The following is a 17,205-nucleotide window of genomic DNA, read 5'->3' as shown; positions in this document are numbered from 1 at the left end:
CCTGGGAGTTGGGCCTGGGCTAGGATTCCAGCAAACTCTCAGGTTGGTGTCATTTCCCCTCAGGAAGCGCCAGGCCACAGTGGGCAGAAATCATTTGATAACTTAATCTGGGTGTGAGGAAGAGTCGCTGAGGCCTGTGTACTCTAGTGATAAACGGAAGCATCCGGGAGATTCAAGGAAAGGACGTGGTATCTTTTTAAAACTAATATAAACGAATAAAGCCTAAACAAGAGCTTACAAAGAAGGACACCCCCTCCCAAAACGTGGGAGGTAACTGGTGCCTGGAGGGGAGATCACCACGTGGTTAAGAACTGGAGGTTCCAGGGCTTCACTTCGGGGAGAATTCTCTGGCTGGGAGAACAGTGGAGGTTGGAGGAGGTGAACTGCCTACAGTCCAGGACCAGCCCTTGGACCCTCCCCCTTCCTATAATTAACTCAACGTGCGTCCCGCCAGTTGGGATCGGTGGCGCCCCTGGACCCTCCCCTCCTTTCGCCCTAGGCGGAGAAGGAGAGGCTCCAGGGTGGGAGGTCGAGCCCGGGCCACACCAGCCCCTGAGCGGTCACCAATCCTGACACGGTGCCGGGGGCGCCGGTTCGGGCCCCGCATGACGTGGGCGCCACGGCGGGAGGGGCAGTCCGGGGAGCTCCGGACGCCTTATTAGCGCCCCGCGGGTCGCCAGCAGCCAGCAGACTGCCGCGCTGCGAGCAACAGGAGCTGGCGAGCGGCCCACTCCTCCCACCTCCTCCGCCTGCCTCCTCCTCCTCCCCTTCGCTCCTCCCGCCCCCACCTCTGCGTGTGCGGCGGAGTCGCCCTCTCCCTGCCTCTTTCTCCCGCTCCCGCTCGCTGGTCTCTCTCGCTAATACTTCCCCCTGCTGTGCTCTGGGGAACCCAAGCATTCTCCGCGCTAACCTTAGGGACCAATGGTGCTCGAAAAGCCTCGAAAAAGCTGCTTTGGGCAGAAATAGTTGGAAAGCCCCTCGTCCCTTCCCCCTCTCCCGGGCGCAGCCTGTGCCCGCTTGCAGCACCTTCTCGCTCCTGCACACTGTTTGGGAGGACGGGGTGAGAAGGTGAAGTGGAAAAAACTTAAGAGCAGAGGGGCCAGTCTCAGAGCTCAAATTTCATTTTCATTGAAGCAAAGCACAGAAGATCATTTGTTTCTATTTTGCATTTTTTTCCTTTTCCTTTTTTTTTTCTTAAAGAAACTTATTTTGGGGGGGGGTTTGCTGTGGGCATTTGCTTTGCCCAGTAGTTGGAAAGTGAACTCGACTCGTGATGGTTCTCCTGTCACTTTGGTTGATAGCAGCCGCTCTGGTAGAGGTTAGGACTTCAGCTGATGGACAAGTAAGTGGAAAATAATAACAATAAAAAACTCAAACCCAACCTTTTCCCGAAAAGTTCCTCCCCTGTCTACCCTCCTTTCTTTCCTCCTTCTCCTCCCACCCTTCCCTGTTATCTTTTGCGTTCAGGAACGGTGTTTTGAGGGCTGGGCGCAGCGTGCGGGCTTTTGGGGGTGGAGGGTTGAGTTGCACGGGAGGTTATGACTCCCACTCCGGGAGCCCAGGCTTGTCACACCTAGGGCTTCACCAGTCTGTGACATTCGTAACAATTCCTAGTGACAAACCGCAGCCAGTTCCCATCCTCGCCGGGTCATCTGGGCTTCCCCTTTCTGGAGGGCGGTCTGGGTGCTTGAATGAAGTTCTGGACACTGGGTCCGGGATCCCAGCGCTCTGGCTGCTGCCGCTGGAGTCGGGTTCCTGGAGCTTTCTCTCCTCCGAACTGACTCACGGTTTTTTCGGGCAGCTGGAGGCGGGGGTTTCAGGAAGTCCTTGGGCCGGACAGGGAGAGATCCTGTAGACACGTGTCCTGGGAGTACCACGGCCGGGCTAGGGTTTGACAGTTGGGGAGGGGGGCTGGAGACGTTTCCTGCCCTGCGTTTTCCTGGGCAGAGGCTGCAGGCGCCGGCCGCCTTCTCCCCTCCCCCTCTGCACAACTCCTCCTCTTTTTAAAGCTAAGTTGACTGCGGCTCTGTTTCTTTTCGGCCCTGCCCCCAGTCCTTTGGAGACTCAAGGTGAAGCCCGATGCTCTCTGAAGAGTCCTTGAGAAGGCTCCGCCAGGGGAGCCGTTTGTAGTAAATTATATCAGCACTGGGCAGATGGGACTTTGGGTACAGAATTTCTCTGTTAGTTTTCGTAGCTTCTCCGGTCGGCCTGGACTAATCGACCATAGGGTAAAAAGTAGAGAATTGTCTAGTTGATTCCTGACCTTAAATCTGATTAATCAGGCCCCCGTTAGGCTTCTTTTGGCCTGTTTAAATTCATAGACTTTCTTTTCTAATCCAGACCCAGTAGAATTTTCAGAAGAGAGTATTGAGTGTGTGTATGTATTTTTGCTGGCTTCATAAGTGTTAAATTAAAATGAAAAGGGGCAAACAACTCCCTTCCCCAAATTGTTATGGAATTGTCTCATGAAACCTACAAACCGAGGTGCAGGCTTTAGGCACCAATCCCAGTCTCTAGCATCTCCTGATTAGTTAGCTCTTGGAAAGCATTAATGGTAGAAATAAAACTCGCAAGGTGATAAGATGAAACCCAGTAACTGTTTCTTTTTCTTGCTTTCCCCCTCCTTTCCAGGCTGGTAATGAAGAAATGGTGCAAATAGGTAAGCTTTGTTCTCAGATGCCACTCTTATCTTAAGTTGAAAGTAAGGGAGTGAAGTGAGCTAAGCAAAATATTGTTTCTGAAATGTTTCCCACTGGTGGTTAAAAAAAATAATCTGTAGTCCGGAAACACTTCTGTTCTTCTCTTCCTCTTTCTGGAGGAAGATCCCACTTTCCTTGGGCTAAATTATAGTGAGGTAAAAATTCTTCTGCAGTTGGGCATTTCAAGCATCAGTTTATTACTGTCTTTGTACAAGCCACTGATATGTACTTGGAAGGTGATGGAGGGGCTGGAAGGTGATGTGGAGATGAATGAAATAAAGTCATCAACTTATGTAGCGTTTAGGAGGAGAACATTTGAGTACAACAGGAGGCAAGAATGCTCCATAGAAGAGAACAATGAAGTACAGAGGATGGAAATTTTTGTCTTACAATCTTTCCTGCTTTGGGTAAATCCTCTGATGACCTCTATTAGTTAATCTGCTTTAAAATAATTATCTCCTGATGTGAAAGATACTGTTAGGCCTTTTGCTAATATCTAAAATCCCAGTACTCTCCTGATGCTGTGGAGATTCTTACTCCCATTTTATGGGTGAGGAGACTGAGATTCAAAGAGTGTAAGTGACTTGCAACAGGTCACTCAGAAGTCCATGGTCTTTCTTGAAGCTGTTTAGAGTAATGTATTTGTTGTGAATGTGGAGACTGAAAGTCATCTGGCAAGAAGCCAGGCTACATTCAAAGTCTTTTCGTACACATTTTACTTGGATTACTTCAAAAGATAATTTTTCTTTTTGGCAGAGTATTAGTCTCTGTAAATTTTGTATTTGTCAGGTGATATTGTAAAGCCGTCTTTTAAAAGAAAAGTTTTTATTACTGTTGCTGCAAACGTAGTTATGAGTCATTGGCCGTTTATTAAATGCCAGGCACAGTGTTGATTGTTTCATGTACATTATGTCAACTGATTCCCACAGCCACGCCATGAGGTGGGCATACTGTTGTGCCTATGTTAGAGATGAGGAAAATGAAAATGAAGCTGGAGAAGTTGCACCGCTACCTGTTATAGTACACAGTGTGGAGATCCACACTTGTTAACTAAGAAACCCAAGAGCTAGGCCCAGAGATGTGTGTATGTAGCCTGTAATATATGAACATATATCAAAATGCTCCTTCCTACTCAGTGCTTAGCATTCATCGTTGGATATATTTCCCTAGCTTAGACTTCTATGGCAAGAGCAGAACAGTGGGGAGGAAAGGCACTGAGAACTGCACTAAAAATACGGTGTTTATGAATAGATACTTGTCATTTGTAGTTGGTAACATTCAGCCATCAATCCTTATCTTTTTAGAGAATGTTTTTTAGCAAACTCTTAAGTAGAGAGAAGAAAGTTGTCTTATTTTTAATTAAACATTTCATTACTTACATGTCCCAACTTTTCAAAAGCAAATTAAAAAGATGTCTTAAGATCACCCATTCCACCAAAAAATTTCATAAAATATATAGCTTTGATTAACATTTTAAGATAGAATTAGGATGTTCTCATATAAGAGGCCCTGGATTGAACCAGAGTTTGGTTCAGTTGTTTTGCTAATGTAGATTACTATAGTAGCCCTTTCAGAGGGAAGAAAATAGTACAGGTGTGCTTAAATTTGGCAGAAGAGAGATAAATCAGTATGAAAGAGAGGAGGCAGAGCCCTGTTAGGTTATAGTGCTGGAGATTTACTTGTTCCCATATTCATCTGTTTTATGGGATTTCTCTCTTTTATTATTACCATTCTTATTTATCATTTTCAAGTTGAATGAAGAGAAGAACAGATTGAAAAAATTAGGTTTTGGCCCACAGGTCTTGTGATAGCAAAAGTATTAACTATCATTTCACTTTGGTTTATGTATAATATGTAAGAAAATCTTATGTACAGTAATTAGTTTTACTCACCTGTCCCCTATGGTAAAGGCACTGCTAACCTGGAGATTTGGTAAAATGCACTCCTGAAAACAGTCCTTTTTTTTTGTTTTCTATTAACTGATTTAGAAGTAGTTTTATATAACCACCTGGGACATGTTATTTGATCAAAGATACATTAGGAAAGACAAATAATGTTTGTAGATTTTATTTATTTATTTTATTGCTCAACAAATTGGCTAGAAAAAAATTGCTTGGCCCCGAATAATTTCTAAAGAATTTAATGTCTCAGGAAGGGTTAAATATAAATCAGTAATAAACCACAAGTTAAGAAACTAAATTTTAAAAATCCTTTCTATTGAAATGTAATATAGACGTAGGAGAGTGCATATAAGTTTACTTTGCCGATTTTTCACCAAGTGAATGCTCCTGTGCAATCAGCAGCTGGATCAATAAGTTGAACATTACCGGCACCGCTGTATGTCCCTCATGCCAACTGCCAAGCTTTCTCCTGTTATGAAAGGTGGCTGCTCTCCTGACATCTAACAGGATAAATTGATTGTGTCAGTTTTTCATGCTCTTTATAACTACAGTCACAGGATATGTACATCTTAGTATTTAACTTAGACGGTCAGTTTTCAAAAATGTATCTTATATGCTTCAACCCTCTGGACGAGGAAGGCTTTTATTTAGGTAAGGAGAAGGCAGTTTGTGATGGGGACAGGTTAGAATACGTATAGCTATGTCACCAATACAGTGTCTCATGCACGATATTGCCTCTTTCCTTTTCTCTTCAGCCAGTGGAAAAATACCTTCTTGGTATGTGGGAAAGTAGGATTCGCCCTACAAAAAATGGGTAAATAGGTTTCGAACCCTGACCTAGTTGTGTGCCTCTTTGTCAACCAGATAGGAACTGCCTCTCTAATCACCTACCTATACCCATACATACATATATATATATGTGTTTGAGTATGTTTCTGTGTATGTGTGTAAGTATGTTTCATGAGATCATTGACATACTTTTAGGGGATATCAGGGGGCACTGTCATTTCTGACTCAGAGTATGGCCTTCATAGGATGCCTGAGGTAATCGTGGGAAACTGGTGTGGCTGGTCCAATTGGGTAAGGAGGCTTGCTCAATGACACATGTGGCTTAGGAAATAATGATAGTTCTGTAGAAATTGGAAAATCTGAAAAAGAACTCTCTGAGTCCTTTTGTTTCATAAGCCAACACTGAGATTGGTTGAGTATCATTTGAGGAAAAAGCATTGTGATCCTTTAGTGTTAAGCTGTCTTCTCTTTCCTGACCCCAGTTGGAATTGGGGCATATCTTCCCTCTCCTGATTCCTCTTGGAATTGGGGCATCTGTCCTATTTCTGTTCCCCAGTTGCAAATTCCATTACTTCCCAATCTTAAACAAATAAAGTTGCTAATCCTGTTCTCTCAGATATCTAGTTTACTAAGAGATAATTTTTCACCATTTTCAGGTTTTGGTTTGTAAGGTTTAGTATGAGTCACTTACCTAGTTATTGACCAGTAAGCATTGTCACTAGATTAACCCTCATGAAAGCAAAGACTTTGTTTTGATACCAGTTGTATCTCTAGTACATAAAACAGTGCTTGGTACCTTGTGGGTCCTCAAATATTGGTTATTCAAGGAATAGAGCTAGCAAGCAGGATATTATTATATTAAGGTTTATTTGTGTTCTGAATTTCCTTATTTTGTGCCTTTCTCCAGGCTGAATTGGTTCCTAAGAAAATGAAGATGGTGACAATGGCTATACAATTAATTATTCAATGTTATTAAGGCTTCTTGGAACTCCTCTTCCACCCTACAAAGCACAGGGACCTCGGCCTATCATTATTTTATGCTTTTCTGTTTGTACTCAATAAGTATTTGGTAAATTGAATTGAATTCTATGTGTAGTTTTGGAATGCCAACTAATTTTTTTTTTTTTTTACTACAGCCTACTTGGGATCATTTGCCCTATTGCTGGCATCAGGAAAGATAAGCTAAGCTAAGATTAAAATCTGTCAATCCAATTTTCCAGTAGCGGTACCAGAAAGTGTGGTGAAGGAGGTTTAAGGGGATCCTTTATAAAATGTAGGTGAGAGCCCCAGAACTTGCTTACGGAGTAAAAACAAACTCACATGATACATTTTGACAAATGGCTTTTGAACAAGTCTGTATGATCTGAACTCATACTAGCAACTTAGGAAAGCATTGATTTTTAAGATTTCACTTTAGAATTAATTCTGTCTGCTTTTTGATATTTGAAGATACTTTTTAAATATTTGGTTATGTAATCTGAAAGATGCAGTGAATTCATAATTTTTCTAACTCTCAAGTACCCAATGAATATGAATAATTATACAAATGTTTTTGTAATTTTATTAGTACTACAAGAAGACTCACCTACCTCATGCAGTACAATTTGAGAGTTGGATATTCCTTAAAATGCATAGTGGAGCATGGGAAGTTTCCCAGCATAGCAGCCTCTGTTCCCATGTATTATTTATACCTCCTAATTTTCCAAAGAAGTTTACATGACTTTGCTGACTAACTGTAAATCCCTAGGAGAAATTTTGTGGTAAAACGTCAGTCTCTTGTTTAGGAAAATGATTGCCACAAATTCAGCATGATGAATCTTCATGGAATTTAGAACAAATTGTGAGCAGCATGAAACAGTATATCTTGCTCTTGAAATGATTGATAAAACAAAAATAGCTATTAGGAAACTTGTAGCAAGAAAAAAAGGATTAAATATATGATTCCTCAGATACTGCGGTCTTAGATATTAAATCACATTTCCAACAATTTTTCTTAATATTTTGTAAGTATATTTGTGTATTAGATATGCAAACTAAAACAATGATTGATGGCATTATTCATGAGTTCCAGTTCTCATTCCTTTACATGTAAAAACCTCTCTCTTTACATGTAAAGTTAATTTTTTTCTTTCTGTTTTTTTTGAGACAGGGTCTCGCTCTGTAACAGAGACTGGAGTGCAGTGGTGCAGTCATGGCTCACTGCAGCCTTGATCTCCCCAGCTCAGGCTATCCTCCTGCCTCAGCCTCCCGAGTAGCTGGGACTACACTGGCCCCATTTCTTTTTTCTTTTTTTTGAGACAGAGTCTTACTCTGTCTCTCAGGCCGGAGTTCAGTGGCACGATGTCGGCTCACTGCAACCTCTGCCTTCTGGGTTCAAGCAATTCTCTGCCTCAGCCTCCCGAGTAACTGGGACTAAAGGTGTGTGCTACCATGCCTGGCTAATTTTTGTATTTTTAGTAGAGATGGAGTTTCATCATCTTTTCCAGCTGGTCCTGAACTCCTGAGCTCATGATCCACCCGCCTCAGCCTCCCAAAGTGCTGGGATTACAGGTGTGAGCCACCGTGTCCGGCCCCGGCCCCATTTCTTAATCTAAAATCTAAATCTGTATATACAGGAGAGGACCTGTGAATATCTGTATTTCCTCTATCAAGTGGTCAGGAGCACAGACACTGTTGACTGTGTAGTTTAAAATCCCAACTCCACCACTTTCTAGCTGGTAACCTTAACCTCTCAAAATGTTACTTTCTTATGTATAACAGGCATAATACTACATTTTAGAAAAAATTTTAATTTTAATTTTAAGTTCCAGTGTATATGTGCAGGACGTGCAGGTTAGTTACATAGGTAAACGTGTGTCATGGTGGTTTGCTGCACCTATCAACCTATCACCTAGGTATTAAGCCCAGCATGTCCTAGCTATTTTTCCTAGGTTCTCTTCTCCTCCACCCCACACCGCAATGGGCCCCAGCATGTGTTGCTGCCCACCCTGTGTACATGTGTTCTCATTGTTCAGCTCCCACTTATGAGTGAGAACATGTGGTGCTTGGTTTTCTGTTCCTGAATTAGTTTGCCGAGGATAATGGCTTCCAGCTCCATCCATGTTCCTGCATTGTACATAATCTTGTTCCTTTTTATGGCTGCATAGTATTCCATGGTGTATATATACCACATTTTCTTTATCCAGTCTATCAGTGATTGGCATATGGGTTGATTTCATGTCTTTATTATTGTGAATAGTGCTGCAATGAACATTTTTGCTGTGTAGAAACTCTTTAGTTTAATTGGATCCCATTTGTCAATTTTTGCTTTTGTTGAAATTGCTTTTGGCAATTTCATCATGAAATCTTTGCCCATGCCTATGTCCTGAATGATATTGCCTAGATTTTCTTTTAGGGTTTTTATAGTTTATAGTTTTTTGTTATAGTTTTGGGTTTTACATTTAAGTGTTTAATCCATCTCGAGTTAATTTTTAAATAAGATGTAAGGAAGGGGTCCGGTTTCAATTTTCTGCATATGACTAGCCAGGTCTCCCAACACCACTTATTAAATAGGGAGTCCTTTCTCCATTGCTTGTTTTTGTCAGATTTGTTGAAAATCAAATGGTTGTAGATGTGCAATGTTATTTCTGAGTTCTCTGTTCTGTTCCACTGGCCCGTGTGTATGTTTTTGTATCAGTAACATGCTGTTTGGGTTATTGTAGCCTGGTAGTATAGTTTGAAGTCAGGTAGTTTGATGCCTCCAGCTTTGTTCTTTTTGTTTAGGACTGTCTTGGCTATACGAGCTCTTTTTTGGTTCCATATGAATTTTAAAATAGTTTTTAAAAATTCTGTGAATAATGACAATGGTAGTTTAATGGGAATAGCATTTAATCCATAAATTACTTTGCCATAGTCTCATGAAAATACTACTATTTACTTCATAGCATTCATAAAATGCTGGCACATTGTAAACAAGATAGAATCACAACTATTGTTATTAGTGTGTCTTTGACTTGTGCTGTTTCTTTTGTAAACTTTTACTCAAAGAGAGGTACTTCATTATAATCCCTACATTTTAGATAGGTCTGCCTATCACCATGAATTTCCAGGAACTTTAATTTCCTGTGCCATGGACTTGTAACAAACTATCCAGCCAGTCAGCTCACCATGTGACAGCTCTTTGAGAGTTCTGTTTTCATGTATTATCTTCATGTTTGTATCTCAATGTAGTATTGTTTAATTAATTGTAATATAGCAGTAGAGAGAGGGAGTTGAGAAATGAATGGTGCAAAACCAGTTACTCCATATGGATTCCATGCCAACTCTATTTTATGTTTACCAGATACAATTCTTTTACTTCTTACACCTTATGTTGCTGGAATTCCCTTCATTCCATTTTGCTAAAAGAAATCATGTAGAAGTCATGACTCCTTTGGATGCAAATGACAGGAACCCAGTTCACACAGGTTAAGGAAAACAAAATTGATGAGGTTTCAAAGTCAGGTATAGTTGGATCTAGAGTTTAAATAATACCGTCATAGAATCTCTCTCTTTCTCTTATTCCCTCTTTCTCTTTTTCCTTATGTCTTTCTCATTTTTCCTCTGTATTGGTTTTATTTCTCTTTCAGGGTAGGATTGGTTCACCTCCCCCTACACCTCCCACAAGTTGTGGCAAAGACTGTTGCTGTCATCTCCAGGCTATCATTCTACCTTTCACCCCAGAAGACAGACACCTCTTTTTTGACAGGTCCAGTACATTTCCTGGTAGAGATTTTATTGGCTACTTGATTTAGTCATAAGCTTGAATCATGCACTGTGGTCAGGGGATGCAGTACTTTGATTCACCTGGATTGGGGCATTTTACCCCTGATTTAAAAGGAGAGTGTGACTGGAGTGTGGCATGGTTAACCTGAAGTGAAATCGGTGTGCAGCTAAATAAAAAGAGGGATGCATGCTGAAGAGTCACACATCATACAGTAATACCTCAAATGCAATAGCTTTCCAGCACATTGGTGGGAGATAGTGGCTGTGGCAGGCAGAATAATGGCACACCAAAAATGTCTGTGCCTGAATCCTTGAAACCTGCGAGTATGTTATGTTACATGCCAAAGGGGGATTAAGTTTGCAGATGGAATTAAGGTTGACAATCAAATGACCTTAAAATAGAGAGATTATCCTGGATTATCAGAGTAGGAGTCTTTATAAATGGAAGAGGGAGGTGAAAGAGAGAGAACCAGAGAGGTGGCAGCAGGAGGACTTAGTCCCCTGTTGCTGGTTCTGAGGATGGAGGAAGGGGGACCATAAGCCAGGTGATGCCGGTGGCCTCCAAAAGCTGGAAAAAGCAGGGAAACAGATTCTCTCTTACACCTTCCAAAAAAAATGCAGCCCTGCTGATGACTTGATTTTAGCTCAGTGGCCTAGTAGACTGTCCCAGTTTCTCCTACTTTTTGACAAAAGTATGAGCCAGGCTATTTTAGATTTGGAAAATGTAATTATCGCAAGTAAAGTTTCAGTGAAAACCTTTAACAATGCTGTCCACATTTCTTATTTATTTTATTTTTCCCAGTCTTTGCTCTTGGAGACAAATGTTAATTTTTATAGCTTCAAATTCTTTACTCAATATTAATCTTTCAAAGTTCTATCTAGCAAAAATTATAATTTTTAGAGTGCCTAACATTGCTCTCGAGTCTGTAAAATTCTTAATGATTCTAAATAAGCAGAGGTGCTTATTTAAAAACTGGAGATTGGAATGTTAAAATTTTGGCATTTGGGCTTCACTTAAAAACAAAATCTTTTTAACTTATTTTGTTATTAATTATTTGGTCATTTTAAGATGTAGCAAATAAAATTCTTGGATATCTTTCTTCAAAGCGTGCTTTTTCTTTTTTTGAAATATGTTCTCTTACCTGATTTCATGTTCTAGTACACTAAAGAATGTGTTGTTCTTTCCTAAATGGCTTTTTTGGACATAAATATTGTGCAATTGCAACAAATATTTATTAAAAAGCCAGATTTCTAAAAATTAGAAGAATTTAAGTACACAACTATTCGTTTGTTCTTAATAATGAATAAAAAAGCAATCACCTTTAGTTTTCAGATAGTGTCATAAAAATATTATACTATGAAAATAGATTTGCAATTAAAATAAAAGACACACCAAAGAGGGCGTCGACCTTGTGGTGATAAGAGCCTAGAGGGTTTGAAGTGAGGAGAAAAGAATTTGACTGTGTTCAGAATTTCAGCATGTGTCACAATTAATTTTTAATTGCTTTTGAGAGAAGATGTGTCCCCTTCCCCTTAAGTGTTTATAGCTTTGCTGAGCCCTTTGGCATTTGGCGTCCTCTTTAATGTCCATCCTTCACCCTGCTTGCATCTTTCCTGGAGCAGCTGGCTCCCATCATTTCTGATGAAAGTCATTCTCTTACTCTTGGCTCAGGATTTGGAAATGTTGTTGTTGGAGCTGCTTCTTTAGCTGATCTTGAAAATGCTTATTCGATTTCATTCTTGAGGCCAGATTATTGCATACTGAGAATTTATACCTGATAAAATAAATTGCCCGTGTGAACTGCCTCTTCATGGTAGATAACCAGCCACTTTTTGGGAGAGAATTCCAGTCTTTTAGATTGGGTAATGGGGCATGGATTGTTACAGCCAGATTGGATTTTAGGCCCTCTGTTGATGTGGAATTTAAGGTCCTTCTAACTGTATCACATCAGGCTGGATGGGATTATAGGGGAGAGAGGTCTAGGTACTAGGTACTAGGACTTGGAAATAATCTGAAACTGACTTTCTTTTTCTATAACTCTAGCTAAGAGGTGATGATGGTGATGATAACAGCTCACTTTTCATTTATTAAAGTTTTGTTAGATGGACCAGGTCCTTTGTATACTTCACCTGATTTGGTTTCCATTATTGTTTCTGTTTTTAAGGTAACCTCTGTGAGCCTTCATTTTCAGAATTTGCTTGTAAGATGGCAAAGAGTGCATCAGTCAGGAACTAGAATTCAAATGCAATGCTTTCTGACTCCAGAACTTTAGTGCTCAACCATCATACCCAAATCTCTTCCTTGCTTGGGAACCGTAAGCCATATTGCATCAATCACAAGTATTTCAATATTCTATGTGCCTGGGGTAGCTTTGGTATTAATTAGACCCTTAAAAATTTGTGTGACATATGAGAGATTTATACTGAAGTTGCTCAAGGGCTTTGCAACGTTGACTGTACTACTGAAGACTTTTGTTTTTTTACAGTTCTATAGTGTGGCCTTTGCAATGTATTGGGGACATCTGGTATCCCCTAGGGGATATTTGTGTCTTATTCTGCTACATACTTAGAAGGAAACTAAGATGTCTGTTTCAAGCTGTAGCATATCTGGCTGAACATGTAAAGGAGTTAAGATGATCCTAGAGCATTGGCCACTGTGTCTGTCATACGGTGCACCTTACCAGCCCCCACACAGAGCAATCTCTCCCAAGAAACTCCACTTCCAGACAGAGCCATCGGTTAGACGACCGACTTCCTTCCTTCCTTCTTTCCTTCCTTCCTTCCTTCCTTCCTTCCTTCCTTCCTTCCTTCCTTCCTTCCTTCCTTCCTTCCTTCCTTCCTGTAATGTACACTAAGGCTATGTGTTAGTCTGTTCTCACACTGCTCTTAGGTTGGTGCAAAAGTAATTGCGGGTTTTGCCATTGATGTAAAGAATTACCTGAGACTGGGTAATTTATGAAGAAAAGAGGTTTAATTGAATCTCAATTCCACAGGCTATACAGGAGGCATGCCAGGGGAGACCTCAGGAAACTTACAATCATCGTGGAAGGGTGAAGGGGAAGCAAACACATCTTCATGTGGCAGCAGGAGAGAGGGACCTAAGGAGAAAGTGCTACACACCTTTAAACAACCATATCTCATGAGAACTCATTCACTGTCACGAGAATAGCAAAAGGGAGGTCCATCCCCATGATTCAATCACCCCTACCAGGCTTCTCTAACATGTGGAGATTATAATTTGACATGAGATTTCAGTGGGGACACAGATCCAAACCATATCAAGCATTTGAACACAGTTAAGGTATTATACTTCTGTCCCAAAGAGCTTATAGTTTCTGAAAGGATGAAACATAAGCATATAACTCTTCTCCCACAGGGATTTTTAAAAAAATTTTGTACAGACATTGCTTTTGTTAAATGACTTGACAGGGAGTACTGTGGAAGCTCAGGCCAGGAGGTCTGTACTCTGTGGATAAGTTGCCAGGATGGATGGTTTCTTGGAAAAGATAGGGCTTGAGGTAGGCCTTGGGGGCCCAATTCAGTTTGCCTTAGTGGAGAGAAAACAGTGGTCCTCTACTGTAGTGATGCTGCAGAGGGGGGCTGTGAAGGTAGGCATGCTTAAGCCAGGTCTTGTGAGCACATTAGACAGAATGTTTCAGTAGGCTAATATGAGAGATGATATTGAAAAGAAATAAGGGGCAGAGTGCAGAGGGCTTTAAAATACAAAACCTACGTTTTTATTTGGGTTAAGTTACTTAGTCTCTGATTTTCTGTTTTCTACTTTATACAGATGTTGTGAATCTTTATCTTTTATCCTAAAGTAATGGTGAGCTATTGAGGCTAGTTAGATGGAATAACATAGTGACATTAATTGCCAGCATTTATTGAATATTTGCTATGTGCCAGACAGTGTTGTAAGCACTGTGAATTGATTAGCTCATTTAAATTTTACAACAAGCCTATGAAGTTAATACTATTACCTGTAATTTACAGATGAGAACTAATGTAGTGACCCAAATCACTAAGGTAGTAAGTGGTAGAACCTAGGTATTTTCTATCTGGACCTTTAAAATAATTTTCCTGACAGCAATTCAGACAGTATTTTGGTATAATTTATATAACATTTAGTAGTGAGAAATTCTGTGTGGGGAATTTGGCCTTGGTACTTGCAGCCTTTCAGTGTGAGGTGATGAGATCTTAAAAGCGATTAGAAGAAAATGGGTTAGTTTGAGAGAAATTGCTAAAGAAAAAGCAGTAGGACTTGAATGATGTCATATGGGGGAACGTTATAAGACATGTATAAAATAGCTCTCTAGCCTGATTTGGGAGAATCAGCACTTCATGAACAGAAATAGTGAAGTCAGGAGGGCAAGCTAAATAGGTGAACATTCAGTTTGGTTTAGATATATTAAGGATGAAGAGAGAGTAAGACAAGTTATTCTCAATAGAGAACAGAGCCGTTCAGGTTATAGTTTAAGGGAACTTTTCTTTTAACCTATATTTATTGAGGGTTTACTATGTGCACGGTATCATGCTAAAACACAGATATGTGTAAAGGGATAATGATTAAAATTTGGAAACCACTAGGAAAATCTAACATGGTTGACATTAACATAGAAAGTAAAAAATGTTTAAGTATATTGAAACAAAGAACATTGCCTCCTTTAAAGCTTTTGATGTAGGTGTTTGCATATTAACTGCATATGTCTGCACAAATTTATATGCATATCACAAATACACTCATGCACATATACACAAAAATGTGGTTATTTTACACAGTACAAGGAGGAAGAAGGCATTACATTAAACTCTAGAGTGAGGAATTTAGATAAAAGAGAATTCTTTGACAAGAAATTTTTTTTACATTATAATTAGGCCGCCAGTGGAGATGTGACAACAGTTTTTCTTGGGGGTAGTTGAAGTTACTGAGGAGATCCTGAATAAAAAAATACCCTTCTTGCTTGCCTAGCTTCTGAACAAGTTGAGAAATAGAAAAACTAAAGATGTAGGTAAAAAGAAAATATCTTTTACAGAAAAGGCTGAAGTGGAGAATGAGGCTCCCACTTTTGACAGGCAGGTGCACTGGCTACCAATACTCCACCCTGTGCTTGTCAGGCCTCACCAGTCCAGAGCAGGGCTGCCCCTGGCTAAGGAGAACATGTACCCCTTATCAGGCTCATTCCCAGGAAGCAGAATGAGGAGGAGGTGCTGAGGTTTGCAAATTTCTTATGCTTCCCAGACTTCCCAAGCACATAATTCACTCTTCTTCACCAGGGAAGGGTGAGTGAAGGGTTAGAGAGAAGCCTGGAGTACTCAGAGAAAAACCTTTCTTTCCAGAGAGCAGGAGCAGGTTAAAGGCTCTCTACCACTAACTTGAGAAAAAATAATCCCACCTACTTGAGATGCCTGAACTGTAAGAAAGAGCAGGGATTAGGGACCCTGACTTTTGGCTCTTTTAAATTTTTGACCTGTATAGTTAAAATTCTATGAATATCCAAAGAGATTGCAGAGTGGGGGCTAATTTCCTGCTGCCTGCTCCTAAGAATGCGGGGCTCTGCGTCTGTCTTACAGGAGGTCTGTTTTAATGATTAGATCCATTTCTTGTTTTTGGTAGCTTAAAAGGTAAGACCTGGATACTAAGAAATGTTTGGTTTATAGGGCAGCAGGAACTGTGAGAAATATACACAAGCTTTGCAAGCAAAATTCTGGCTTTAGAGGTACATGGCTTGTGCAGTTTGCCATCATTAATGGCTTGGTAATAAAATGACTATTTAGCCAAAAGAAGATGCATGCTAATTTCACATACCCCTTCTGGCTCAAACTGCTCTCTTTCGTTCACTCATTTCTTCATTTCTTCATTCATGGATGTTTATTGAGTAACTTCAAGTTCTTTTTTAGGCAGTGGGGAAATGAGGTGAAGAGAACAGATAAAATCTCCTGCCTTCATGAAGTATATATGCTGGTAGATATAAAAATATGTAAATAAACATATAAGTAAAATTTATAGGATGTCAGATGGTGACAAGATTTATGGAGAAAGATAAAACACAGAAGGGGACAGAGGGTAAGATGGTTGCTGGTGGTCAGGAAAGACTTCACCGAGAGGGTCACATTTAAGCAAAGGTCTGAAGCAATTGAGAGAGTAAGCCAGGCAGCTGAAAGGAAGATCCTTTGGCAGAGGAATCAGCAAGTACAAAAACTTTGAGATGTGAGAATCTCCAGCTTCAAGCCCTGGGACTTTGTGAGCCATTTTACTTTGAGTGGGATGGGTTTGAGGAGAAGAGTGATACGATGTGACAATTTAATTATTCTGACTCTATTTTGAGGATAATCCATTAAGGGGAAGAGCAGAAGCAAGGAGAACAGTTTAGAAGCACATTCAAAATTGAGATGATGTTGGCTCGGACTACAGTAGTAGCAAGGAGGTGGTGAGGAGTGGTCAGAATCTGGATGTATATGGAAGCTAGGATCAACAAAATTGGTAGAAGATTGAGTTTGTAGTATATGAAGGGTTAAGGATGGTTTTAATCAAATTTTTGCTCTGAGTAACTGAAAGTATGAGTTGCTACTTACTGACATGGGAAAGGAGGAGCACATATGAGAGCAGGAAGATTGGGAGTTTACATTTGGAAATGATAAGTTGAGATGCCTTGTGAATATCTACATTGTAGGACTCCATAAGCAATTGGATTTACTAGAGAAAACTCACAGCTGAAACTGGGGCTAGAGATACACAATTGTGAAGGCATCCAGTCTTAAGATAGGAGGAGCTCACCAGCTCCAGAGGGCAGACACAGAAGAGAAGAGTCCATGGATCAGGTCTTGTGACATTTTATTGTTTCCAGGCCATGGAAACACTGGGACACTGGTAAAGGAGAATGAGAAGGTGAGACCAGTGAGGTAAGGAGAGAATGATGACCTGGAAGCTAAATAAAGAAAATATTTTGAGAAGGAAAGAGAAATAAACTGGGTCAGGTGCTCCTGACATGAAAAGTAAAAAGATCAATTCTTGGCCATTGACTTCAGCAACATGTGATCACTCGTGACTCCAAAAGAAGCTGATTGGAATGTGT

General features: G+C 40.5%; 1 protein-coding gene across 1 annotated transcript in view; it reads left to right on the top strand.

The window, feature by feature from the left end:
• The first annotated feature begins 715 nt into the window (after window positions 1-715).
• Window positions 716-17,205, top strand: part of ADAMTS3 (ADAM metallopeptidase with thrombospondin type 1 motif 3) — a 288,194-nt gene continuing 271,704 nt past the window's right edge. The window contains exons 1-2 of the mRNA XM_007998846.3: window positions 716-1,342; window positions 2,632-2,659. Coding sequence (XP_007997037.3) covers window positions 1,274-1,342; window positions 2,632-2,659 — 97 coding nt within the window. The 5' untranslated portion in view covers window positions 716-1,273. The remainder of the gene's footprint in view (window positions 1,343-2,631; window positions 2,660-17,205) is intronic.

Source organism: Chlorocebus sabaeus, chromosome 7 (assembly GCF_047675955.1).
Source record: "Chlorocebus sabaeus isolate Y175 chromosome 7, mChlSab1.0.hap1, whole genome shotgun sequence".
Taxonomy (NCBI): domain Eukaryota; kingdom Metazoa; phylum Chordata; class Mammalia; order Primates; family Cercopithecidae; genus Chlorocebus; species Chlorocebus sabaeus.
Note: the sequence above shows the minus strand (reverse complement) of the source record. Positions and strands in the feature narration are given on the sequence as shown.